Source organism: Podarcis filfolensis (genome assembly GCF_964270895.1).
Source record: "Podarcis filfolensis genome assembly, chromosome: 1".
In the NCBI taxonomy this organism is placed as follows: Eukaryota; Metazoa; Chordata; class Lepidosauria; order Squamata; family Lacertidae; genus Podarcis; species Podarcis filfolensis.
This window is the reverse complement of record NC_139604.1, coordinates 23,346,433-23,372,237: the sequence shown is the minus strand read 5'-3', so window position 1 is coordinate 23,372,237 and position 25,805 is coordinate 23,346,433. Positions and strand designations below refer to the sequence as shown.

The 25,805-nt window shown below is 40.1% G+C and overlaps 1 protein-coding gene across 50 annotated transcripts in view; it reads left to right on the top strand.

Moving 5' to 3' along the window:
- Positions 1-25,805, top strand: part of TTN (titin) — a 285,454-nt gene that overhangs the window by 198,696 nt on the left and 60,953 nt on the right. For all 50 annotated transcript variants that reach the window (XM_083625041.1, XM_083625017.1, XM_083625016.1 and 47 more), the window contains 40 exons: positions 567-866; positions 966-1,071; positions 1,755-1,951; positions 2,044-2,349; positions 2,467-2,745; positions 3,584-3,883; positions 3,979-4,281; positions 4,383-4,757; positions 4,855-5,157; positions 6,144-6,443; positions 6,535-6,831; positions 6,924-7,208; positions 7,292-7,585; positions 8,292-8,591; positions 8,709-9,017; positions 9,103-9,293; positions 10,174-10,603; positions 10,922-11,230; positions 11,945-12,093; positions 12,179-12,208; positions 12,317-12,446; positions 12,561-12,860; positions 13,272-13,589; positions 14,171-14,467; positions 14,709-15,008; positions 15,711-16,025; positions 16,167-16,315; positions 16,766-16,916; positions 17,008-17,289; positions 17,904-18,206; positions 18,299-18,601; positions 18,707-18,988; positions 19,148-19,447; positions 19,570-19,872; positions 19,993-20,301; positions 20,386-20,667; positions 21,551-21,850; positions 22,005-22,298; positions 22,415-25,375; positions 25,480-25,800. In XM_083625041.1, coding sequence (XP_083481167.1) covers positions 567-866; positions 966-1,071; positions 1,755-1,951; positions 2,044-2,349; positions 2,467-2,745; positions 3,584-3,883; positions 3,979-4,281; positions 4,383-4,757; positions 4,855-5,157; positions 6,144-6,443; positions 6,535-6,831; positions 6,924-7,208; positions 7,292-7,585; positions 8,292-8,591; positions 8,709-9,017; positions 9,103-9,293; positions 10,174-10,603; positions 10,922-11,230; positions 11,945-12,093; positions 12,179-12,208; positions 12,317-12,446; positions 12,561-12,860; positions 13,272-13,589; positions 14,171-14,467; positions 14,709-15,008; positions 15,711-16,025; positions 16,167-16,315; positions 16,766-16,916; positions 17,008-17,289; positions 17,904-18,206; positions 18,299-18,601; positions 18,707-18,988; positions 19,148-19,447; positions 19,570-19,872; positions 19,993-20,301; positions 20,386-20,667; positions 21,551-21,850; positions 22,005-22,298; positions 22,415-25,375; positions 25,480-25,800 — 13,563 coding nt within the window. The remainder of the gene's footprint in view (positions 1-566; positions 867-965; positions 1,072-1,754; positions 1,952-2,043; positions 2,350-2,466; positions 2,746-3,583; positions 3,884-3,978; positions 4,282-4,382; positions 4,758-4,854; positions 5,158-6,143; positions 6,444-6,534; positions 6,832-6,923; positions 7,209-7,291; positions 7,586-8,291; positions 8,592-8,708; positions 9,018-9,102; positions 9,294-10,173; positions 10,604-10,921; positions 11,231-11,944; positions 12,094-12,178; positions 12,209-12,316; positions 12,447-12,560; positions 12,861-13,271; positions 13,590-14,170; positions 14,468-14,708; positions 15,009-15,710; positions 16,026-16,166; positions 16,316-16,765; positions 16,917-17,007; positions 17,290-17,903; positions 18,207-18,298; positions 18,602-18,706; positions 18,989-19,147; positions 19,448-19,569; positions 19,873-19,992; positions 20,302-20,385; positions 20,668-21,550; positions 21,851-22,004; positions 22,299-22,414; positions 25,376-25,479; positions 25,801-25,805) is intronic.

The window sequence follows — 25,805 nt, the reverse complement described above, 5'->3', positions numbered from 1 at the left end:
TGTATAATAATAATAATAATAATAATAATAATAATAATAATAATTAATAATAATAATAATAATGTATTATACCCCGCCCATCTGGCCAGGCCTCCCCAGCCGCTCTGGGTGGCTCCCAACAGAATATTAAAAACATGATAAAACATCAAATATTAAAAAACCTCCCTAAAAGGGCTGCCTTCAGATGTCTTCAAAAAGTCAGATAGTTGTTTATTTCCTTGACATCTGAAGGGAGGGCGTTCCACAGGTCAGGCGCTGCTACCAAGAAGGCCCTCTGCCTGGTTCCCTGTAACCTCACTTCTTGCAGTGAGGGAACCGCCAGAAGGCCCTCGGCACTGGACCTCAGTGTCCAGGCTGAATGATGGGGGTGGAGATGCTCCTTCAGGTATACTGTTTTTAGCTGCTTTTGTGATGTGACTGTAAATTGATATGTTACACATGTAAAAGATGATACATCAATTAATACATCATCACTAATTCATTAGAACTATGGTTTGTGTTAAGGGTGCAATGGAAACATTAAAACATATTCAAATTAATAATATTTTGCTTTAATATTGTTACAGATCCTCCTTCACCACCTCGATGGCTTGAGGTCATTAATATCACTAAAAACACTGCAGACCTTAAATGGACAGTACCAGAACGCGACGGAGGTTCTCCTATTACAAATTACATCGTTGAAAAGAGAGACGTACGACGGAAAGGCTGGCAGACGGTTGATACTACGGTTAAGGACACCAAATATACAGTGACACCACTAACAGAAGGCTCTCTGTATGTATTCCGTGTGGCTGCAGAAAATGCAGTGGGGCAGAGTGACTACTGTGAAATTGAGGACTCTGTTCTTGCAAAAGACACCTTCAGTAAGTTTTCAAGTACACACACTCAGAATTCAGCTTCAACAAACTATGTCATCGTTTTTAAATTTCTGTTTTCCTAACTATCAATATTATTTAATTTAGCTACCCCTGGAGCACCATATGCACTTACACCAGTCGAAGTGACAAAGAGACATGTCGACCTAAAATGGGAACCCCCTAAGAATGATGGTGGCAGACCAATTCTACGGTAAAAGAGAATTGTTTTTATATTTATTTTTTGTAAACCACTTAGAGGTTCAGTTTACAATCAAGCAGCATATACATTTTTAGATAGATAGAAAGAAAGATAGAAAGATAGATACAGACAGACAGAATATATTGGGAAAGAGTATAAAATCTGGGGCAGGGAGAGATGATTAATAGAGAAAATTTATTTTTAAAGGTTCCAAAGTTTATTGTGTTCATTATACACATCTATTAGATGAGCAATGTTTCAAATCTAAATGAATGATTCGTTCTTGATTAAATCTTTCTACTTGGCCTGATCTTTTATTCCCCTTCCTTCCCTCCCCCTCCCCTTTTTATGAAGATTACCCGCTCTGGATCCCACAGCTAATTCTCCCCTGGTCTCCTCACTGGCCCAAATAGGACTAATTTAGCCAGCTAGCCCTGGTGATCATCTAATGTTTATTGGATGGATTTCCCCCCTAAATTGATTTTTGAATTCTGAATTTATTGTTATTCACGTTTTATACTGTATTTTATGCTGTTTTTTGTTGTATCAATGAAGTGTTTTAAATTTGTTGTTAGCCACCCTGAGCCCGGTTTTCTGCACTGGAAAGGGCAGGGTATAAATAAAAAATTATTATTGTTGTTGTTGTTTGAATTGTATGGATTCATGCACCTTATAAACATCTGTTCTTCACACAGATACGTTATTGAAAAGAAAGAGAAGCTTGGCACGCGCTGGGTGAAAGCTGGCAGAACATCAGGCCCTGACTGCAATTTCAGAGTAACGGATGTCATAGAAGGTACAGAGGTGCAGTTCCAGGTCCGTGCTGAAAATGAAGCCGGCTGTGGTCACCCTAGTGAACCGACTGACATCCTGGCAATTGAAGATCCAACAAGTGAGTTACGAACATTGGAAATTATAATCAGTGAAATATGTGTTGTGCCAAATAGAACGGCAGAAAATAACATTACTTATGTATTCCTGCAGGCCCTCCTTCACCTCCTCTGGACTTACACGTGACAGACGCAGGAAGAAAACACATTTCGATTGCGTGGAAACCCCCAGAGAAAAATGGCGGCAGTCCTATAATTGGATACAATATAGAACTCTGTGAAGCAGGAACTGAAAAATGGATGAGAATAAATTCTCGACCAGTCAAAGATTTGAAATACAAAGCAGAAGAAGGCGTTGTCCCTGACAAGGAATATATTCTCAGGGTCAGAGCTGTCAACGCTATAGGGGCTAGTGAGCCATCAGACATATCAGAAAACGTTGTCGCCAAAGATCCAGATTGTAAGTATAGTTGTTTTCGAAACAGTCATGAAATAAATTCTAAATTGTGAAATTGCTTTGGCGCACTAATTGAAATTATTTTTCTGTTTGTTTTTTTTAAAAAAAACACAACAACAGGTAATCCAACTGTTGATATAAAGACTACAGACCTCGTTGTGGTTGAAGGTGAAAAGTTAAGTATCCCTGTGCCCTTCAGAGCTGTTCCAACTCCAACTATTGCTTGGCATAAGAGTGGGAAGGAGTTGAAAGCCGGTGACCGAACAACAATGAAGAGCGACCACATCTCTGCCTTGCTGGAAGTAACAAATGCAGTCCATGCTGATGCTGGCGTTTACACTATTACCTTGGAGAATAAATTGGGTTCAACAACCGGTACAATCAATGTCAAAGTAATAGGTAATTTATTTTTCTTTTACCGGCAATTATGTGAATTAGACTCATAATGGTGAATGGGTGACAAGATGCTCAGCTCTTAGTGTCAGGGACTGTGCTGAGGAGGGCTGCACTGAGGAGAAAGGTTGGGAGCCTCCCCCTCCGCCTCCCCATCCCCCTCCTCTGCATCCGGATCCTGAATCTTCCCAGGAGCAGGAGGAAAGTATAGATTTGGAGCAGTGGTTTGCAGAGGGGCACAGTTCAGAAGGCAGAAGCTGGGAAATACTGGGTGGGGAAGAGCTAGGAGAAGAAACACTGGAAGAGAGAGAGTTAACAGATTCACAGTCGTTGGACAGCATTCCCCCACTGCCCTTCCCAAGGTCAAGAAGAGTTCAGAAAGCGGCAGAACAGAAAGCACACAAAGCACAGAGAGTACAAACTCAGATTACAAGACGTAGTAATGACGTAGATTAATAGGGACATAAGGGGGTGGAATCCTTAATTGGGAGCACCACCATTCCTAGGAGATGGGTTCTTTGTTCTCTCTCTGTAATTATTAGTTTCTAACTGGTAAGACAACTCCTTTTCTTTTGTTTTGCTTATCTACTGCCACGGGGGAAGAAGCTGATTCCCTGAAGCCTGACACGTAGCTGCTTAATTGATACATGTAACGCGAGCCAACGCTGATATCTCCATGTGTCTAAATAGGGAGATAGGTCAACCTGAGGAATTGTAAATTATATATATAAATGTTTATCATCCATATGATTAGTGCGCACGAGTATATATATTCTTTTAATACAGTTTTCAAACCAATTTACTTTATTAAATGCTACATGTGTACCTATTGTTCTTCAATTAGGTGTGCCTGGACCATGCAATAGTATCAAGGCAAGTGAAGTAACTAAAAATTCATGTAAAGTGACCTGGGAACCTCCAGAATTTGATGGCAACACCCCAATTTTACATTATGTGCTGGAGCGAAGAGAAGCTGGTAGGAGAACATACATACCAGTGATGTCTGGTGAGAACAAATTGGCATGGAATGTAAAGGATCTCATACAAAATGGTGAATACTACTTCCGTGTTAAAGCTGTTAATAAAATCGGAGGAGGTGAATACATTGAACTGAGAAATCCAGTGATTGCAGAAGATCCAAAGCGTAAGTTTTTTTTTATGATCATCAAGACTGAAAAAGGCAAATGGTTTCTCTGTGCCTTCTATTTATCCATTTTCTTTTAAATTTTCAATATGCAGAGCGTCCAGATCCACCTATTGACCTTGAGGTTCACAATCCAACATCGAAGTCAGTAACACTCACATGGAAACCACCATTGTATGATGGAGGAACCAAGATTATGGGCTACATTTTGGAAAAGTTAGTTAAAGGAGGAGAGAAGTGGGAAAGATGCAATGACTTTTTGGTTCCTCTTTTGACTTCTCCTGTGAAAGGTCTTGAGGAAGGCAAAGAATATCAGTTCCGTGTCCGTGCAGAGAATGCTGCCGGTGTCAGTGGACCTTCTAATGTCACTCCTCTGGTGAAAGCAGTGGATCCCGTTGGTATGTTTTGCAAACTACCTATTCATTTTTAGCAAGCATTCAAATTCTGCTGTATGCTACAGTATCAAATATAAACTAAAACAATATTTTTATGGTTACAGAGGCTCCAAAAGTTTTCCTCGGTGCTAATCTGCAGGCTGGCCTGGAGGTGAAGCAAGGTTCTGAGATTGCACTTGAAGCACACATTTCAGGGTCACCTTACCCAACTATTGATTGGTTATGGAATGATGAAGTTGTTAAGCCAACAGAAATTAAGAAGAGAGTTACCAAGGTTACTAGGAAGAAGAAAGGTGAAGTTGAAGAAGATGAGCCTTTCCACTTGTCCCTGCCCGAGCGTTTAAGCATTGACAACCACAGACAAGGAGATTCTGTACTGGTCGTTCGGGATTCAATCAGACCAGACCATGGCACATATACTATTCGAGTTGAAAACGATCACGGGGTTGCAAAAGCTTCATGTGAAGTCAATGTGTTAGGTATGCCCTTATACATAATGGTGTGTGATACATTTTCATCAAAATGTTTGAAGTGATATGTGCAAAGTCGTGCTCATTATTTTTGTTTTCAAAACAGATACACCTGGACCACCGGTCAACTTTGTTTTTGAGGAGGTTCGTAAAAATAGCATCACTTGCAAGTGGGAGCCTCCTCTTGATGATGGCGGAAGTGAAATATTGAACTACGTCCTTGAAAAGAAAGACAACACAAAATCCGACATTGGCTGGGTTACCGTTACTTCAACGCTTAGGCATTGCAAATATAATGTGCCTAAACTTATTGAAGGAAAGGAATACATATTCCGTGTGAAAGCTGAGAACAGAGTAGGACCTGGACCTCCATGTCTTTCAAAACCTGTTGTAGCTCAAGATCCATTCAGTAAGTCTTGTACTCTATCTAAATATGTGCTTCATTCATTTTTCCCAAAAGGCACTGCCATCATCATCATTATTACCTTACACTCATATTGTACTTTAACATTAAAACTTTAATTCTATAATAACCCAGCAGAAAAACCTTGCAGAAGGAAATGGCTAAATTACATTTGCTGATTGTTGCATCTGAGTGCAACATCCTAAAAAGAAAAAGAAAAAGCTAAGACAATCCATGCTAGTTGACTGTAAAACTTGCCATATCAGACTTTTCTATTCTGTTCTCTCCTTGTGTCTTAAAGTGTGTGAAGTGGGTGGTAATTACAAATAATAAATCCTTGAGATATATGGGTACACTGAGCTGGTAAGATCATCATTGACAAAAGCAAATGCTTAAATAATCCACCAGTAAAATAAATTGCAGATGAATTTGTACATAAAAAGCGGAAAAAGAAGAACTGTGAAAAACACACATTTTCTTTAAGTCTTTCCATATACACAAAACCCACCCTCACTCTCTACAACTTTCAAGCATGCGCATCTACACATTTAGGGTATAACACAGAGATAATATTTACATATCATGAAGGCAGTTTCGTTTTATTGGGATGTGGCTTTCCAGGGACCAAGCTAAACTTTACTACTCACAAGGGGTTCTGAATTCACTTAAAGGCATGCTGGGAGAACCAAACTAACTGCCCCTGCCCCCATTTTTCATCCCAGTTTGCCCCCTTTGTGTAGTAAAGAAAAATACATGTAACAGCTAATTTAGTAGCTCTCAGGCTGCAATCCTAGACACATTTACCTGGGAGTAAGTACAGCTGAAATCACGGGACTTCATTTCAAGTAACTGTGAATAAGATCAGGCTGCATATTGCAACTGAAGCCTCCAAGTAAAGATATGGTGGAGGAGAAAATTAGAGGCATTAAACAAATTAAATTTCTGTATGATTTGGTAAGCTCCACTAACATTTGCATATCCTCTTTTTATAGGTCCTCCTGATGCACCTGATAAACCTCTAGTAGAGGATCCAACTAGCAGTAGTCTGTTGGTTAAGTGGAATGAGCCTAAAGACAATGGTAGCCCCATTTTGGGATACTGGATTGAAAAGCGTGAAATCAATGGAACCCACTGGGCCCGTGTGAACAAAGAGCGTGTGAATGCCCTGGAAACTAGAGTTGAAGGACTTTTAGAAGGTCTAACTTACGTTTTTAGAGTTTGTGCTGAAAATGCAGCTGGCCTTGGGAAATTCAGTCCCCCTTCAGATCCTAAAACTGCACAAGACCCAATATGTAAGTTGTTAGATAGATAATATTATCCCTTAGTTTGAAAAGGGAAGTTTTCAGTCTATTCATCTCTCTTTATATGTATTTTTTCTTTTAGTGCCTCCTGGCCCACCTGTTCCAAGAATTGTTGATACAAGCTCAACATCTATTGAAGTTGAATGGGACGCTCCGCTATACAATGGGGGTAGTGAAATCACTGGCTACCATGTTTACAAGAATTTTGTCGGCTCAAATGAATGGTCTCGCTGCACAGAAAGACCTATTAAGGTTCGGAGCTATATAGTTAAAGGAATTAGAGAAGGTGCAGATTACAAACTTCGTATTACCGCCCTTAATGTTGCTGGGGAAGGACCTCCTGGAGAAACAGAGCCTGTAACAGTTGCAGAGCCTCAAGGTACTGTGATTATGTAATTTAAAATGAAATCTAATGTGAAATAGTTTGTGGGATTGTAAATTAATCAATTCTCTCTCTTTTTCCTTATACAGAGCCTCCCACTGTTGAATTTGATATTTCTGTCAGGGCAGGAGTTCAGATATTGGCAGGTCAAGCTCTTAAACTCCCTGCTGTTGTTACTGGACGACCTACCCCTACAATTGTGTGGACTTTAGAGGATGCAGATGTTGACAAAGAGCGAGTTGTGATTGAAAATGTTGGCACTTCATCTGAGCTGTTTATCAAAAATGCACTCAGAAAAGACCATGGAAGATACGTGATTACTGCCACCAACGAAAGTGGTTCTAAATTTGCTGCAACCAGAGCAGAAATATTTGGTAAGAAATGCTACATAGAGTGAAATGATGAATATACTAAGTATTTGGCGTTCTTGAATTACATCTCATGTCTTCTTTTCCAGATGTTCCTGGACCGGTTACTGACTTGCATCCTGTGGTGGTAAATAGAAAGATGTGTCTACTTAACTGGGATGATCCCAAAGATGATGGAGGAAGTGAGATCATAGGTTTCCTTGTAGAGAGGAAAGATGCCAAAATGCATACATGGAGACTAGCCGTAGATACAGACAGATCTAAGTGTGATATAACAGGTCTTGTTGAAGGACAAGAATATAAGTTCCGTGTCTTCGCCAAGAACAAGTTTGGCTGTGGACCACCTGTTGAACTGGGACCTCTCCTTGCTGTTGACCCCAAAGGTAAAACTTCTTGTATTGATAAAAACCATCAGAACACTTTGGAACAGAGGATCCCCCTCCCGTAATTTCAACTTTTAACACCATTCAAAATATATATTTATATCCTTTATCATCACAACACTCTGTGTGTGTGTGTGCGCGCGCGCGCATTCTTGCAGTTGAACCCAGAACATGTCAGTTTCTTGAAAGAGAACTTTTCTAGAGTCGGGATAACTGAAAACCTAGTGCTTCCCATGTTCATTTCTGTGTGGAAATACTTTTTTTTAAAAAAAAAGAAAATAATCCTACAAGGACAAAATGTTGCATGCGAAGATGCTCTGATGTAAAACTTTTCTGTAGCTGCTCTAGATTTACAAAGTCCAATTTCTCCACACACCTCTTTCCCACTTCCAGCAATTCACTGGAGTCGCACCAATGCATTTTGGAGTTAGTATAGCATTGTCCCATTTAATTTAGTATTTAATGGCAGTTTTAAACTGAGGATGGAGAGGTGGGTTTCAGTAAACATCTGCAGAGCTTCCCTCCTCTTTAAATAGCATGTTGCATGTCCCTAGCCTTGGAGGCAGGGGGATATAAACCGAAATAAATAAAACGATGCATTTTTACCTTGTTTGCTGGTGAAACTGCTGCACAGTAAACATGACGTCAAAAAACAAGGGTTTATTTTTCAAATTTAACTCATCATTTTTCATTCTTGCCGCAACAGGTCCTCCAACTGCTCCTGAGAGGTTCATGTACACAGAGAGAACAAAAAACTCTGTTACACTTGACTGGAAGCCTCCCCGTAATGATGGCGGAAGCCCCATCATCGGCTACATTGTTGACAAAAGAAGACATGACTCAAATGAATTCGAAAGAGTCAATAAGAGACTCTGTCCAACTACATCCCTTCTTGTGGACAATCTTGCTGAGCTGCATATGTATGAGTTCCGAGTCAAGGCTGTCAACGAGATTGGAGAAAGTGAACCATCACTGCCCCTTAATGTAGTCGTACAGGATGATGAAGGTGAGGCTCTTTAATATAAATGTGTACACTTTACCTATAGATGTGAACATTTGGTGTCTCACTATATTTTTGAAAATTACACGGTTAATCGCTTTTGCATTGATTTCCTTTTTTCAGAACCTCCCACAGTGACATTGCGTCTATCTGTTAGAGGAGATACTATCAAAGTTATGGCAGGGCAACCGGTCAACATTCCAGCAGACGTGACAGGTCTTCCAATGCCAAAGATTGAATGGTCTAAAGATGACGTTGTTATTGATAAAACATCAGATGCCCTTAAGATCACCAAAAAGGAAACAAGTAGAACAGAGGCGAAAACTGAACTCAGCATGCCTGCAGCAGTCAGGAATGATAAAGGCACTTACACAGTTTCAGCTTCTAATCGTCTTGGCACCGCATACCGCAATGTTCACGTTGAAGTATTTGGTATGTATCTAGCTTCTTGCTTAAACGGCCAAAGTTTTCTTACTTTATTTCTACCATAACACAATACTAAATTGGTTTTATTTAGATCGTCCTTCTCCACCGAGAAATCTCACCGTATCGGATATTAAAGCTGAATCTTGCTGTTTGACTTGGGATGCCCCACTCGATAATGGTGGCAGTGAGATTACACACTACATTCTTGAGAAGCGTGATGCGAGTAAAAAGAAGTCTGACTGGGAGGAAGTATCCAGCACTGTTGTGGATAGGCGATTTGGGGTAATGCTTCAATCTTGATTTCATAGGCGAAAGGAATAGTCTTTAAATGAGAAATGACCATTTATAAAATTGTTGAGCTGAATGTTAACACTGTTCATCTTCCAGATTTCCTATTTTTACGTCTGCCTTCCATTTAATGCCAAAATAGGTATTCCTATATTCTGTATTGAATGATACTTCACTCCCTTCAGAGTTGGGTTAGTAGCAGTTGGTGCAGATATGCCAATGATGTATAGAGTTGTTAAGCATCACAGCAACATGCAGGTGATTTTTTCAAGAACTGTCTTAAGATGTCCATATGATAGCATCTAACTGCACGGAAAACATCCAAAATACACTAAAACCAGTTCCGAGAATTGGTTTTACACATATCTTAGGATCAAACAGTTGGATGGGTCCTTTTTGAGTTTGAGGGGTCTGCCTAGTCAAATCCCTTGCTCAGTGCAGGAAAATGAGAACCTGGGCACTCCCAACAGATGGCTGTTTAGATTCTGCTTAAGACCTCCAGTGAAGAAGAACCCAATGTTCATTGACTCCATTGTCAAACTTTTAAGAGGTTTCTCCTAATGTTCACCTGAAACGTGCCCTCCTTTAGCTTATGAGATCTAGATGTTTATGCCCTCTGTATGACATTTCCTCAGGTATTTGTAATATGTTGACATGCCCCCCTTCAGACATCTCCCCACCAAGTTAAACAAACCCAATTACTTCATCCTTTCTTTCTAAGTCTTGTTTTCCATACCACTGACTACCTTTGTTGCCCTCCTTTGTGAGGTGACCTTTGGCTATTCTTTGTTTAAAGTCCTGGAAACAACACAGGGAATTGATATGAAACTGATTTTAAAAAATAATAATGTATCATGTTTCTTTTACTTTTCAGGTCTATAAACTGGCAACAAATGGACAATATCAATTTAGAGTGAGGGCCGTTAACAGGTTTGGGACAAGTGACGAATGCCTTTCCGAAAAGGTAGTTATTAAGGATCCTTATGGTCTTCCTGGACCCCCTGGAAAACCAAAGGTTACAGAACACACCAGGTCATCAATGCTGGTAACATGGACACCTCCACTAGACAATGGTGGAGCTCCAATTACTGGCTATTGGCTGGAAAAGAAAGAAGAAGGAGGTGTCTACTGGTCGCGTGTCAACAGAGCTCCAGTGACAAAACCAGCAGTGAAAGGACTGGAATACAATGTGCTGCGTTTGATTGAAGGTGTGAAATACCAGTTCCGAGCTATGGCTGTGAATATTGCTGGAATTGGCCCTCCCAGTGAGCCATCAGATCTTTGTGAAGCTGCAGATCCAATCTGTAAGTATAAAGACAAGGAAGCAATAAGTAACACAAAATGCCAACTTTGTAATTTTTGTTCAATTTGTCCTGAACCTGATTTGATAGAGGTTCTGTGATTTCAGTGCAAGAGCTCTGCATTTGAAGTCAAATATTTAATGAGTTAGGCTTCATTTTATAAGTGCCTATTATCATGATAAATAGCAAATGTTCCTAATTTTGTGCAATGAAATACTGTATAGTTGATAGACTTTCCATTCACTTCATTGAAGGGGTGTTGTGCAATGGAACAAGGGAGGCATAGTCCTCATGGCAGTACATTTTGCATTTTCTCAATAGATCCTCCTGGAGCACCATCATGCCCAGATGTCAAAGACAGAACCAACTCAACGATATCTCTTGCATGGAAACCTCCACAAAAAGATGGTGGCAGTCCTATTAAAGGATATATCGTCGAAATGCAAGAAGAAGGTAGTTTAGATTGGAAGAGTGTGAACGAACCGGACAAGCTGTTCCCTACCTGCGATTGTGTTGTACCCAATCTGAAAGAGCTCAGAAAGTACAGATTCAGAGTAAAGGCTGTAAATGCTGCAGGGGAATCCGAGCCAAGCCTTTGCACTGGAGAAATACCATGCAAGGAAGTTCAAGGTAAGGATTGTTGGAAATAATTATTTCCACTCGAACGTGTAGACATAGAAAAATAAAAGGATTTGAAAACTGAAATGCAGGAATGGCTGTCCATTCCTTGAAACGTTAGAGTTTTCAAGAGTGAAGAAAACTTATTGGGGGGGGTGTTATGGGTACAAGGGAAATCCCAACATCAATCTGATAGCAATAGAAGCTGGAGCTAGATTATTCTGCATACATTTGAGAAGGAACTCTTCTCAAAGTGTCCCTGCCATATGAGTTAAGGCAGATAGTGATCAAAGAGAGATCCTTCTCAGTGGTGGCACCAATTCATAGAATTCTCACCTCAGAAAGCCCACCTGACACCAACATTGTTATGGATTTGGGGCCAGCAAGGGTTTTGTTTTTGTTTTTTTACTAGGGTGTTTCATGTATTGTTCTAATTTATTATATTTTGGTGTTATATGTTGTCATGTTTTTGTAAAGCTTTGCTAAAGGGCAGTATACATTTCAAACAAGTATATATCTTGATATCTTTGTTTATCATCAAGAGAATAATACACAACTGAGGCTGCAAGCCTACCCATTTACCCGGAAGAAAGATCCATCAATGTCAGCAAGACTTACTACTGAGTCTACTGTACATGCATAAATTTACTCTATTAGAGAACTTATGTGACAGGTAGATGAATTCTGACTATATTATTTATATGATATATTATTTGTATTTTGCAGAGGAGCCAGAAATATTTATTGATGTTGGAGCACAAGACTTACTCTCTTGCCGTACTGGTACAACAATCAGAATTCCAGCAGTTATTAAGGGACGTCCTGTTCCCAAAGTAACTTGGGAATTTGAAGGAGATGCAAAGAAAGCTGTAAAGGTCAGTGACAAAACAAAGTAAACTGTTAAAAACTTCATGCTAAAGTATTTTGTGTGTGTATTTACTATTTCTTCTTTATTTAAAGGATGGACATAACATACCTGAAGATGCAACGGTAAAAAATAGCTTATATTTGAATTCACTTATTTTGCTTCTAATATTTGCATTTTTCAAGTCCTTTTTTAATTATTATTGCTAAGTAAGTTTGTTTTGGTTTGTGCAGGTGGAATCAACTGATACCACATCAGTGATTACTATCCCTACATGTAACAGAGGTCATTCTGGAAAATACAGTATTACAGCAAAGAATAAAGCAGGACAGAAAACTGTAAATGTCAGGGTGAATGTCCTAGGTAAGACTAATCAATCTTAATATTGCACCATTTCACTAATTTTGTGATACAAAAGTTCATATACTGTAAAACCCCATATAATGATTTTTCCAATCTGTTTTCATGATGAAATAGATGTTCCAGGGCCACCAAAAGACCTGAAAGTAAGTGACATAACAAGATGCAGCTGTAAACTTTCATGGAAAATGCCGGACAATGATGGTGGAGACAGAATCAGAAACTATATTATTGAGAAAAGAACTGTTGAAGGGAAAGCCTGGACAAAAGTTAATCCCAACTGTGCTGGCACATCATTGGTTATTCCTGATCTCATAGCTGGGCAACAATACTTCTTCAGAGTACGTGCAGAAAACCGCTTTGGTGTTGGACCCCCAGCAGATACAATTCAAAGGACCACAGCGAGGGATCCAATCCGTAAGTTAAATCAAAATGGGGCATTCATTCATGCATTCATTCAGCCTTTATTGGCAAAATTTAGACAAGAAAATCATAAAAGAGTAAGAAAACCTTCCATAAAACATTGGCAATCCAGACATATTAAACACATAAAACATATGAAAGACTCAGTAGCCACCGTTAAGAAAATTAAATAGTTTTAAATTTGACTTTTAAAATCTCAGCTAAATATCCTGAAACAATCTCAGTAGTTTGGGGAGTATCATTCCTCAGCAGATATTGGATTGCAGGTTCTTTGAAAATAAATACGTAAATACTTTAAGGGCGTAGCAAAGTGGGACATTTGTTTTTACTAATGATACTTTATTGTAGGGCAGTACTTACATTTTACTCTGCTCCTTTTTTAAAAAAAAAAACAACAACACACAGATCCTCCAGACCCACCTATCAAACTCAAGATTGGTCTTATAACAAAGAACACGGTAAGCTTGACATGGAAACCTCCAAAGAATGACGGCGGTGCTCCCGTAACACATTATAATGTGGAGTGCCTTCGCTGGGACCGTACTGGTGAAGGGAAGGAAGCCTGGCGACAGTGCAATAGACGGGATGTGGAAGAAACAAAGTTTACTGTTGAAGACCTTAAAGAAGGCGACGAATATGAATTCAGAGTGAAAGCAGTGAATGAAGCAGGTCCAAGCAGACCGTCAGCTACTGTTGGGCCAGTCGTCGTCAAAGATCAGACATGTAAGTGCTGCAAAGCATTAGTAGTTATTGCACTTCAAATATCCGCTCAACTGGGGCTCTGGGGGAGCAGTGTTTTTGTTACACAGCGCGGCCGTGGGCCAGTCCCAGGAGATCTGCTATCTTCCCACACAGCCAGGCAAAGGGATGGTCACATGGCAATGCCCTCCTCACATTGGGCTGAATCCTACATTGAACAGGTACCCCGCTAAAGGGGTCCAGGAGGGGTGACTCTGTCTGAGAGCCCACATGATAGGCCAATATGCCTCTTGCAATAATGCCCTGTCGTGGCACCCAGTCCATGTTGGGGGCAACTCCCCAGCACAGGGTCATCCCCCATTGGGTCTCTTATCAGCCAGCACGTAGGTTGACTGATGATGGATACATGCCCATTGCCTTAGCCAAACCTACTCATATCTGTACTGAAGGAAGTTGTGGCCTAATTCAACCCAATATCAATCTCTTGTGTTCATTTCCACGGTCTACCCCGCACAGGGCTGCAGACATCATGTGCCTGCAATGCAAAGCATTTTGACTTCTGCATTCATAGTGGCTCAATAATTTTTGCTTGCTTTTGTTTGTAGGCCCTCCGTCTATTGAACTCAAAGAATTTATGGAGGCAGAAGAAGGGACAGATATCAAGATTGTAGCCAAAATAAAGGGCGTCCCCTTCCCGACATTGACTTGGGTCAAAGCTCATCCTAAGAAACCTGATGACAAATTGCCAGTGCTATATGACCAACATGTAAACAAGATTGTGGATGAAAATTCCTGTACTTTGCTGATACAGCAATCTCGCAGAAAAGACACAGGCTTGTACACTATAACTGCTGTCAATAACTTTGGAACAGATTCAAAGGAGATGAGGCTGAATGTGCTAGGTAAATATCAATGTATTTTTGCATTTGCAACCTAATTTACTGTTTGTTATATAATGTTCAAAACATGTCTCTCCTGTTATCAGTCTCTGCAGCCACAGCAGGCGCCGTAACTCTCCAATAGTTTGGCTTCATCCCTGAAGGCAAACTCTTCCATTTCCTCCTGAGATAGCTGGATGCCAACCACAACAATATAACACTCAACTTTGATAACAATTAATGCTTTATAAAATGTATTTTTCAGGTCGCCCTGGACCACCAGAAGGACCCATTAAATTTGAATCTATTTCTGCCGATCAGATGACAATTTCTTGGCTTCCTCCTAAAGATGATGGTGGATCTAAGATAACTAACTATGTTATTGAAAAAAGGGAAGCAAACAGAAGGACCTGGGTCCATGTTACCAACGAACCTAAAGAATGCATCTTCACAGTACCCAAACTACTAGAAGGGCATGAATACATCTTCCGCATCATGGCACAGAATAAATATGGCGTTGGGGAACCTCTTGATAGTGAACCTGAAACTGCCAGAAATCTATTCAGTAAGTATACAGTTATCTCAAATATCACCTGCGCTTATATTTATTGGCAAAGCAAAACATAAGTAATCTGATTAGATAGCTTGAGAGCCCCAAGTTAAAATTGTTATTTTTTTTAATCTTCTGGATGGCTAAAATGTCTCTAATAGTTTTTTAAAGCTTTTCCAAAATAGATCTTTTATGGCTATTTTTTCTGTTTCATCTTAAAACCATACCTGTTTTAAATGTTAAATATTGAATCTGTACTTATATCATTTTAGATTGTATTTAGCACAGGATAGACCGTATCTTTGCCTTTCTTCACCATAAAATAATAAAACGTTCAATTATCAGTGTGATCTTGTGCTCTGCTATACACAATGAAGCACAGTGCTGTGGCAAAGGAACCCTTCATCAGCTCCGCTATTCCAAGAAATACAAAATGCTGGCATTTGGGGCAGAGCTATTGTAAAAAGGGCTTTTCAGGTTGAAGAGGCTCAGCCATGGCTCTAGCACAGGATTCTAGGACTTGACAGGTATAACAAAGAGAAAGGAGGACTTTGTATAGCCCTGCCCTACTTACTTCACAAAGGTTGTTTCTATAGGGGCTAATGAAAGACTGGGAGAGGAAACTTCAAATGAAGGCTATAGCATAAATACCATACATAAGTGGTCTATGTGGCCCCCAGCGCTTTGCTTTACTCTATTCTTTACTTTATTCCCTAGCTGTTCCTGGAATTTGTGACAAACCAACAGTCAGCAGTGTCACACATGACTCGATGACCGTCAACTGGGAGGAGCCAGAATATGATGGAGGCTCCCCTGTGACGGGTTATTGGCTGGAGCGTAAAGAGACCACTGGAAAGAGATGGACACGGGTTAACCGTGATCCTATTAAACCTATGACATTGGGAGTTTCTTACAAAGTACCTGGCCTTATTGAAGGTTCAGATTACCAGTTCCGTGTCTATGCTATTAATGCCGCCGGTGTTGGACCGCCAAGCATGCCGTCTGACCCAATAACTGCAAGAGACCCAATCTGTAAGTAATTAAGATTTATTTATTTATTTATTTGGTGTGAAAGGGGGAAATATAATAAAAGATGGTATAGATGGTATATGTTTGAGAAATAATAAATACACAGTCTTGTGACAGAATGGTGCAATAATTTTTCCCCCCCAGCTCCACCTGGTCCTCCATTTCCAAAAGTTACTGATTGGACAAAATCTTCCGTTGACCTTGAATGGACTCCTCCATTAAAAGATGGTGGTTCTAAAGTCACTGGTTACCTTGTTGAATTTAAAGAGGAAGGGAAAGAAGAATGGGAAAAGGTAGGTGAAATGCTGCCTTTGAAAATTTATTTGAAACATTATGTCGATTCCATAACTGAACATACTGAGGAACATACCGACTCACTGAAAGGGCTACCAACTCATCTGTGTGGCCTAGAAGCAGCAAAAACCAATTGTTCCCCTTCCCCGTAGGTGGCTTTTAATGGTAGCATGAGTGAAAGATAAGGGAGGGAGGTAAGTGATGTGGTGTGGGGAGAGGCATGAAGTAAGGAGGTTCAGGAGGAAGGAATGAAAGGACTCAGGTACACAGCTGCAAATAAAACGTTTTGTGTTGTAAAGTGCAATATACAAGCGTGACACTAGATGGTGCCAGTGAGCTATGCAAAATCCAATGTATTTTTTGAAACGTTTTTTAGAAAAGCATTTCCACAGCGTCTTTAACATGTGTGTAGATTCCACCAAAGACACAAAATTTCTTTTTGTTTTCAGGCAAAAGATAAAGAAATAAGAGGGACCAAGTTTGTTTTGGCAGGATTGAAAGAAGGAGGTTTCTACAGATTTAGAGTCAGAGCAATAAATGCTGCTGGTATTGGAGAGCCTGGAGATGTCACTGAAGTCATTGAAATAAAGGACAGAATAGGTATGTTTTAGGATAAAAAACAGCCTCTCTTTGTTTTTGTGTGGGTAAAAGAATAGAAACTAAATATAAAATATATTGTTTGTTTCTACAGTTGCTCCTGATCTCATGCTTGATGCTCATGTGAAGGACAGAATCGTTGTCCATGCTGGTGGAGTGATCCGCATTATAGCTTATGTCTCGGGAAAGCCACCTCCAACAATTACCTGGAAGAGGGATGAGGGAGCTCTCCCAGAGGAGGCTAAAATTGAGGAAACTGCAATTAGTTCCTCTATGGTCATAAAGAACTGCAAGAGAAGCCATCAGGGCTTATACACTCTTCTCGCTAAAAATGCCGGTGGAGAAAGAAAGAAGACTATTATTGTTGATGTGCTAGGTAAGCACTGAAAGCTGACTTGCTGGTGGCTAGACTGCTGATGAGGGCAGATGGCTGATGGCTGAATGACAGAAAGTGACACTTTTGTTGATGCATTTGCACTGGCTACCCATATGTTACTCGATCAGGATGAAGGTTCATGTACAAAGCCCTGAACAACTTGGGTCCAAGATACCACAAGAAGTGTCTGCTCCCTTCTGTCCCATTTTGATGACTTAGATCATCTGAAGGAGGGCTGTTAGTTGTTCCCAATGTCTCAGAAACCTTAGTGTGTCATCAGTCCCATACTGCAGAAAACTCTTCCAACAGAGAATCAGTGGACATCCTCACCGTTAACCTTCAGATGTCTCTTGGAAGATGTTCTTATGCAGACAGGCCTATTCAGTTGTTTAATTTCCTTTATTTAGACGAGCCAGTCATTCTTGTGATTACTTTGTATTGTTTTATAGTATTTTATATTGTGCACTGCCTTGGTATATTATATGAGTGGGTGGGGTTATATAAATATTTTTTTATAAATAAGTTATTGCATCTATGTTATTATTTGGTTTCCAATTACAGAAATGTTAAATGTTCGTCTTAAAACCATTCTACTGTATTTCTTTCCTTCACAGATGTTCCAGGTCCAGTTGGCATTCCATTCCTTACTGAGAACTTAACCAACGACTCATGCAAACTTACGTGGTTTTCTCCTGAAGATGATGGTGGCTCAGCTATCACCAACTACGTAATTGAAAAACGTGAAGCAGACCACAGGGCTTGGACCCCAGTGACATATACGGTCACCAGGCAGAATGCAACAGTTCAGGGGCTGATTGAGGGCAAAGCATACTTCTTCCGAATTGCACCTGAGAATATTATTGGCATGGGCCCATTTGTGGAGACAACAAAAGAGATTTTAATCAGAGACCCAATAAGTAAGACTTTATTGTCTTTTTTTTTTTCAGTACTGATGAGGAGAATTTGCCTTGAAAAAAGTACCTAACATGGTGCATGTGTTTATTTCTAGCTGTGCCAGAAAGGCCTGAGGATCTGGAAGTCAAAGCAGTAACGAAGGATTCTGTTACACTGACCTGGAACCCACCTAAGTACAACGGTGGCTCTGATATAACCATGTATGTTTTGGAAAGCCGCCTTATTGGGAAAGAGAAATTTACCAGAGTTACAAAAGAGAAAATGCTTGACAGAAAATACACAGTTGAAGATTTGAAAGAAGGTGACACTTATGAGTATCGCGTGAGCGCTTGCAATATTGTGGGACAAGGCAAACCATCATTTGTTACAAAACCCATCACATGCAAAGATGAAATTGGTAAGTTTCCATTCTGGAGCAAACCAACCAACCAAATGTGCATTGGGTGATCTGTGAGTTTTTATAGATATCACTGATTCTTCTTTTCTTTAACAATACTTCTAGCTCCTCCACAACTTGAACTTGATATCCGAGAGAAGCTCACTGTCCGTGTAGGAGAAGCTTTCAGTCTGACCGGCCGTTACTCAGGCAAACCAGCACCAAAGATTACCTGGCTCAAAGATGAAATTTCTGTGAAAGAAGACAAACGGACAAAGATCCAGACTACGCCAGCTACTCTTTGTTTGGGGATATTGAAATCTGTCCGTGAAGATTCAGGCAAATATTGTGTCATTGTAGAAAACAGTTCGGGAACAAGAAAAGGTTTCTGTCAAGTTACTGTAGTTGGTAAGTATTGCTATAGTGCTAAAATAAGTTATTTCCGCATGTGGTATGAATTAGAGCTGATCAAATGAGGGTGGGATGGGATATCACATGATAACATTTAACCTAATGCACATTGTGAAGAACTTTTCTGATAAATATATTTCTTTTACTTTTAAACAGATCGTCCTCAACCACCAGTGGGGCCAGTTATTTTTGATGAAGTTACTAAAGATCATTTTGTTATCTCCTGGAAACCTCCCTTGGATGATGGTGGAAGTCCAATTACAAATTACATTATTGAGAAGAGAGATGCAAACAGAGACCTCTGGATGCCAGTCACGTCAGCCAATGTCAAGACAACGTGCAAAGTCCCTAAATTACTTGAGGGAAGAGATTATGTTGTCCGAATCTATGCTGAGAACTTGTATGGCATGAGTGATCCTTTAATATCTGATGAAATGAAGGCCAAGGATCGTTTCAGTATGTAGTTTATTTGCTAATTCATTTTACTTAAGTCTCCGCCATATTTCTACTTCATTTGTATTTTCATATTATATTTTTGTATGAAATGGATTTAAAACTTGAAAACGTTATTTCTTCAGGTGTTCCTGCTGCACCAGAGCAACCTGTCATTAAAGGAGTCACCAAAAATTCTGCTTTAGTTACCTGGAAGAAGCCATATGATGGAGGAAAACCAATAACCAATTACATACTTGAAAAGAAGGAAACTATGTCTACTCGATGGGGAAGAGCCACCAAAGATCATATTTACCCAGATACTCAGTTCAGGGTAACAGATCTTCTTGAAGGCTGTGAATATGAATTCCGAGTTTCAGCAGAAAATGAAATTGGTGTTGGTGATCCTAGCCCACCCTCAAAACCATTCTTCGCTAAGGATCCAATCGGTATATTATAAAACATTTTCTCATGTATTATATTTGTGATATTACTTGGTACCAATTAATCTCTTTTTCAGATTCATGATTCCAGTGTAATGGGGTGTTGTTGTTTTTTCGTTTTTACAGTAAAACCAAGTCCACCAATTAATCCTGAAGCAGTGGATAAAACTAAAAGTTCAGTGCAATTGTCCTGGCAACCACCACGTCATGATGGAGGAGGCAAGATCATAGGCTATCTCATTGAGTACCAAAAGGATGGAGATGAGGAGTGGAAAAAAGCCAACCATACAGCAGATTCTTGCCCTGAGACAAAATACAATGTCACCGGCCTCACTGAGGGTACCAAATATAGATTCAGAGTCTTTGCAGTCAATGGGGCAGGAGAATCTGAGCCAGCTAATGTTCGTGATCCAGTTGAAGTCAAGGACAGACTTGGTAAGCAGAACATGATGTTTTAATTGGTTTTAAAGGGCCAAAGTGGATATATTTTCTGAACACGAAGTCCCTTTTTTTTTACAGAGGCTCCTGATTTAATCCTGGATGCTAATATGACACGAGAACAACATGTAAAAGTTGGAGATACATTGAGGCTAAGTGCTGTAATTAAAGGAATTCCATTCCCAAAAGTGACTTGGAAGAAAGAAGATAAGGAAGTTCCTACAAAGGCAGATATTGAGGTTACAGGAGTTGGCAGTAAGCTTGAAATTCGACACGCAGTCCATGAAGACGGAGGGAATTATTCCCTGACCGTGGAGAATCCGGTTGGATCAAAGACTGTTTCAGTAAAAGTTCTTGTTCTAGGTAATGAATGAAATGATGTTAACACTTCTACTGGGAGATGAAACATGACAGAGGTGAATGATAGGAACATACCTATGTACAACAGAAAAGCAGGAATGAAAAATTATATTTTTCATCATCTGTTAGCAACCTTGTTCCCCAACTTTGGAAGCGAATTTTCTAAATGTTATGAAGCATTATCAGAATCCTTGCGGTGTTAAAACACACACATACCAAATATGGGTGCAAAGCCCATAGTCTTTGGAAAATATTAATTGTTCTCTGAGGTTCATAGTCACTGAAATTAATAGTACTAATAATTTTATTATTTGTACCCTGCCCATCTGACTGGGTTGCCCCAGCCACAACACAAACATACATACAGCGAAGCTACTGTAAATTTGTTGAAGAAATCGGGGTGAGGGGCGTTGTACACAAACTAGTTTGATTTTACACCCTGTACTTTGTGTCAGGTTTAATTATCCAGGTTCAGATGAAAAATGTTTAGAAATTAAAAATGGTTAGAGGCTGTCCATCCTCATTTTCTACAAATAAGAAGTATACAATCATAAGGAAAAGACTCTTTCTTGCAAATAATATACAGTGGTACCTCGGTTTACGAACTTAATCCATTCCGGAAGTCTATTCTTAAACCGAAACCGTTCTTAAACCGAGACACGCTTTCGCTAATGAGACCTCCTGCCGCCGGTGCCCTTCCACCGTTTGGCTTCCATTCGTAGACCAAGGTAAAGTTTGCAAACTGGGACACTACTTCCGGTCTTGCGGAGTTCTTAAACCGAATCGTTCGTAAACAGGACTGTTCTTAAACCGAGGTACCACTGTATTTAACACAATATTTTTATACATAGACTACATCGAACATTTATTTCAATTTTTTTTCCAGATAAGCCTGGGCCTCCCAGGAATCTACAGGTCAGTGAAGTGAGAAGAGATTCTTGCTATCTGACTTGGAAGGAACCTGAGGACAATGGTGGCTCTGTCATTACGAATTATGTTGTGGAAAGGAAAGATGTTGCTGCTGCTCAGTGGCTACCAATATCATCATCTTCTAAGAAACACAGTCTGTTGGCTAAATACCTCATGGAAGGCACTCAGTATCTCTTCCGTGTTGCTGCTGAGAACCAGTATGGAAGAGGTCCTTACGTTGAAACCCACAAGCCGATTAAGGCTATAGATCCACTTCGTAAGCACAGTTCACTTACTATTTTGTGTTCTTTTTTAAAAAAAAACAAAAAAACCTTTGTCGACTGTGTTGATCTATACAATGTGTATCAGCATTTGGAAATGTTTGTGTATAAAATAGAAATGCTAATCCTGTTTTCATCTCATTTTAAAAGATCCTCCTGGCCCACCAAAGAACTTGCATCATGTAGATGTTGACAGGACACAAGTGTCTCTTGTTTGGAATTGGCCTGATCGGGATGGTGGTGCTGAAATAACTGGATTTTTGGTGGAGTACCAAGAAGAAGGGAAAGAAGACTGGACAAAATTCAAAACAGTCCCTGTGCCAGAATGTGTTGTTACTGGTCTACAACAAGGGAAGATTTACAAATTCCGCGTAAAAGCCCAAAATATTGTGGGTCTTAGTCTTCCAGACACAACCATACCAATAGAGTGCCAAGAAAAAATAGGTAACCACTGAATTTGTATGACTGTTCACAGATTTCATATTCACTGCTGAAATGTAAGTCTTGTAATGGGGAAATACCTATAATATAATCTGTGTGTTGTTGTTTTTTTATTTCAGTGCCACCATCAGTTGATCTAGATGTGAAATTAATAGAAGGCCTTGTTGTTAAAGCTGGCAGCACAGTGCGGTTCCCTGCAATCATGAGAGGCGTACCTGTTCCCACTGCAAAATGGGTCACTGATAATGTTGAAATCAAATCAGAAGGCAATTACAAGATTGATACTGATAATTACTCTACAGTTCTCACTATTCAAAGCTGCACGAGAAAAGACACTGGAGAATATCTGCTCACAGTATCCAATATAGCTGGAAGCAGAACTGTTCCTGTTCATCTAACAGTTTTGGATGTTCCTGGTCCTCCAACTGGCCCAATTGATATTCTGGAAGTCACTCCCGATCATATGGTTATTGCTTGGCGACCTCCTAAAGATGATGGTGGAAGCGCTGTAATTAATTACATTGTTGAGAAACGAGAGACAAGGAAAGAAACCTGGGGAGTGGTCTCTTCAGGGACTAATCAAACTAGAATTAAAATTCCACGTCTACAGAAGGGCTGTGAATATATTTTCCGAGTTTGTGCAGAGAATAAGATAGGCGTTGGTCCACCTCTTGATTCAAAACCAGCAGTTGCCAAGGCTCTGCATGATCCACCATCTCCACCTGGTAAACCAGTAGTTAATGATATTACAGAAAATGGTGCAACTGTATGTTGGACTGTGCCAAAATCTGATGGTGGAAGTCCAATAACTGGATACATACTTGAACGCCGTGAAATCTCAGGGAAATGGATACGTGTCAACAAATCTCCAGTGCTTGATCTGAAATTTAGAGCTACAGGCCTCTTTGAGGGCAGCACATATGAATTCCGTGTTTTTGCAGAAAACAGTGCTGGCATAAGCAAGCCATCTCCACCTTCTGATCCAATCAAAGCATCACGTCCTATGACACCTCCTGGACCTCCCATTAATCCAAAACTCAAGGATAAGACCAGGGAAACAGCTGAGCTAGTATGGACTAAGCCACTCAAAGATGGTGGTAGCCCCATCCTGGGATATGTTGTGGAATGCCAGAAAAGCGGAACTACTCAGTGGAATAGAATTAACAAAGATGAACTCATCAGACAATGTGCCTTTACAGTACCTGGGTTAATTGAAGGAAATGAATATAGATTCCGCATTAAAGCTGCTAATATTGTAGGAGAGGGAGAACCCAGAGAATTGCCAGAAACAGTTCTTGCCAAAGACATTCTCACGCCTCCAGAGGTAGAACTGGATGTGACCTGCCGAGATGTAATTACTGTCAGAGTAGGCCAAACAATAAGGATTATAGGCAAAGTGAGGGGCAGACCAGATCCTGACATAACATGGTCTAGAGATGGCAAAAATATAACGAAAGATAAGCGTACTGACATAATTCATGAATTCCCTCATATAGAGCTGCAAATAAAACCTGCTGTAAGAGCAGACCATGGAAAATACCTAATTACAGCTAAGAATAGCAGCGGACATGCCCAAGCATCAGCTATTGTTAATGTGCTTGATAGGCCAGGACCTTGCCAGAACCTGAAAGTAACCTATGTCACCAAAGATTCTTGCATGGTCTCTTGGGAGAATCCTGAAGATAACGGTGGCTCAGAAATTACAAACTATATAGTAGAGTATCGTCAACCAAACCAGAGAGGCTGGTCAATAGTTTCTTCTGATCTTACTAAGAGGATAGTGAAAGCACATCTCGTTGAAAATCACGAATACTTCTTCCGTGTTTGTGCAGAAAACAAAGTAGGTCCAGGTCCAGTTGTCGAGACCAAAACTCCAATCCTTGCTATTAACCCTATTGACAGGCCAGGTGAGCCTGAAAACCTTCACATTGCAGAAACAGGAAAGACATTTGTATATCTGAAATGGAGGAGACCAGACTACGATGGTGGCAGCCCCAACTTAACATACCATGTTGAAAGAAAACTGAAGGATTCGGATGAGTGGGAAAGAGTGCACAAAGGTAGCATTAAGGAAACACACTATATGGTTGACAAATGCGTTGAAAATAAAATTTATCAGTTCAGAGTCCAGACAAAGAATGAAGGTGGTGAAAGTGACTGGGTGAAGACAAGTGAAGTTGTTGTTAAAGAAGAAATTCAGAAACCTGTACTTGATCTGAAGCTGTCTGGAGTACTGACTGTGAAAGCTGGTGAACCAATAAAAATTGTAGCAGGACTTAGAGGCAAGCCCCAACCAGAAGTATCTTGGGCAAAGGATTCTGCCGATCTATCCCAATCTCCAAGGGTCAAAATTGAAACAACTTCAGACTCATCTAAGTTCCTTCTCTCCAAAGCAAGGCGCACAGATGGTGGTAAATACGTTATTACTGCCACTAATCCAGCTGGTAGCTTTGTAGCATATGCTACTGTAAATGTTTTGGACAAACCAGGACCTGTCAGAAATTTGAAGGTGGCTGATGTTTCAACTGACCGATGCACAGTCAGCTGGGATGTACCTGAAGATGATGGTGGTTGTGAAATACAGAACTACATTGTAGAGAAATGTGAAAGCAGACGAATGGTTTGGACTACGTATTCCTCCTCTGTGCTAATGACCCATATAAATGTAACACATCTCATTGAAGGCAATGAATATATATTCAGGGTCCGTGCAGAGAATAAAATGGGCACTGGTCCCCCAACAGAGACTAAGCCAATTATAGCAAAAACAAAGTATAATAGACCTGGTCGTCCAGATCCTCCAGAAGTCACTAAGGTCAGCAAAGAAGAGATGACCGTAGTTTGGAATCCACCAGAATATGATGGTGGTAAATCAATCACAGGATATATATTAGAGAAGAAAGAGAAAAGGTCATTAAGGTGGGTTCCTGTTACCAAAAGTGCAATTCCAGAGAGACGCAAGAAAGTTACAAATCTCATTCCAGGATATGAATATCAGTTCCGTGTCAGGGCAGAAAATGAAATTGGAATTGGTGAACCAAGCTACCCATCAAAACCAACAATAGCGAAGGATCCAATAGGTACTGATCTTTCCAATATATTTTTGTTAGTAATACTTCAATTTAAATTATGTTTCTCTGATTCATTGATATGCTTACTTCTGTACTTTTCTGTCATCTTACAGAACCACCTGGTCCTCCCATTAATCTTAAGGTTGTTGATAGCACGAAGACCTCTATTACTCTTGGATGGGGAAAGCCAGTCTATGATGGTGGTGCTCCTATTATTGGCTATGTGGTAGAAATGAGACCCAAAACTGAAAAAGCAGGTCCTGATGAAGGATGGAAAAGATGCAATGTTGCTACACAAGTTATTCATACAGAATTTACAGTGACAAGCTTGGAGGAGAAAGAACTATATGAGTTCCGGGTTTCTGCCCAAAATCAAGTAGGCATTGGCCGGCCAGCTGATTTGAAAGAAGCTGTTTCTCCCAAAGAAATTCTTGGTAAT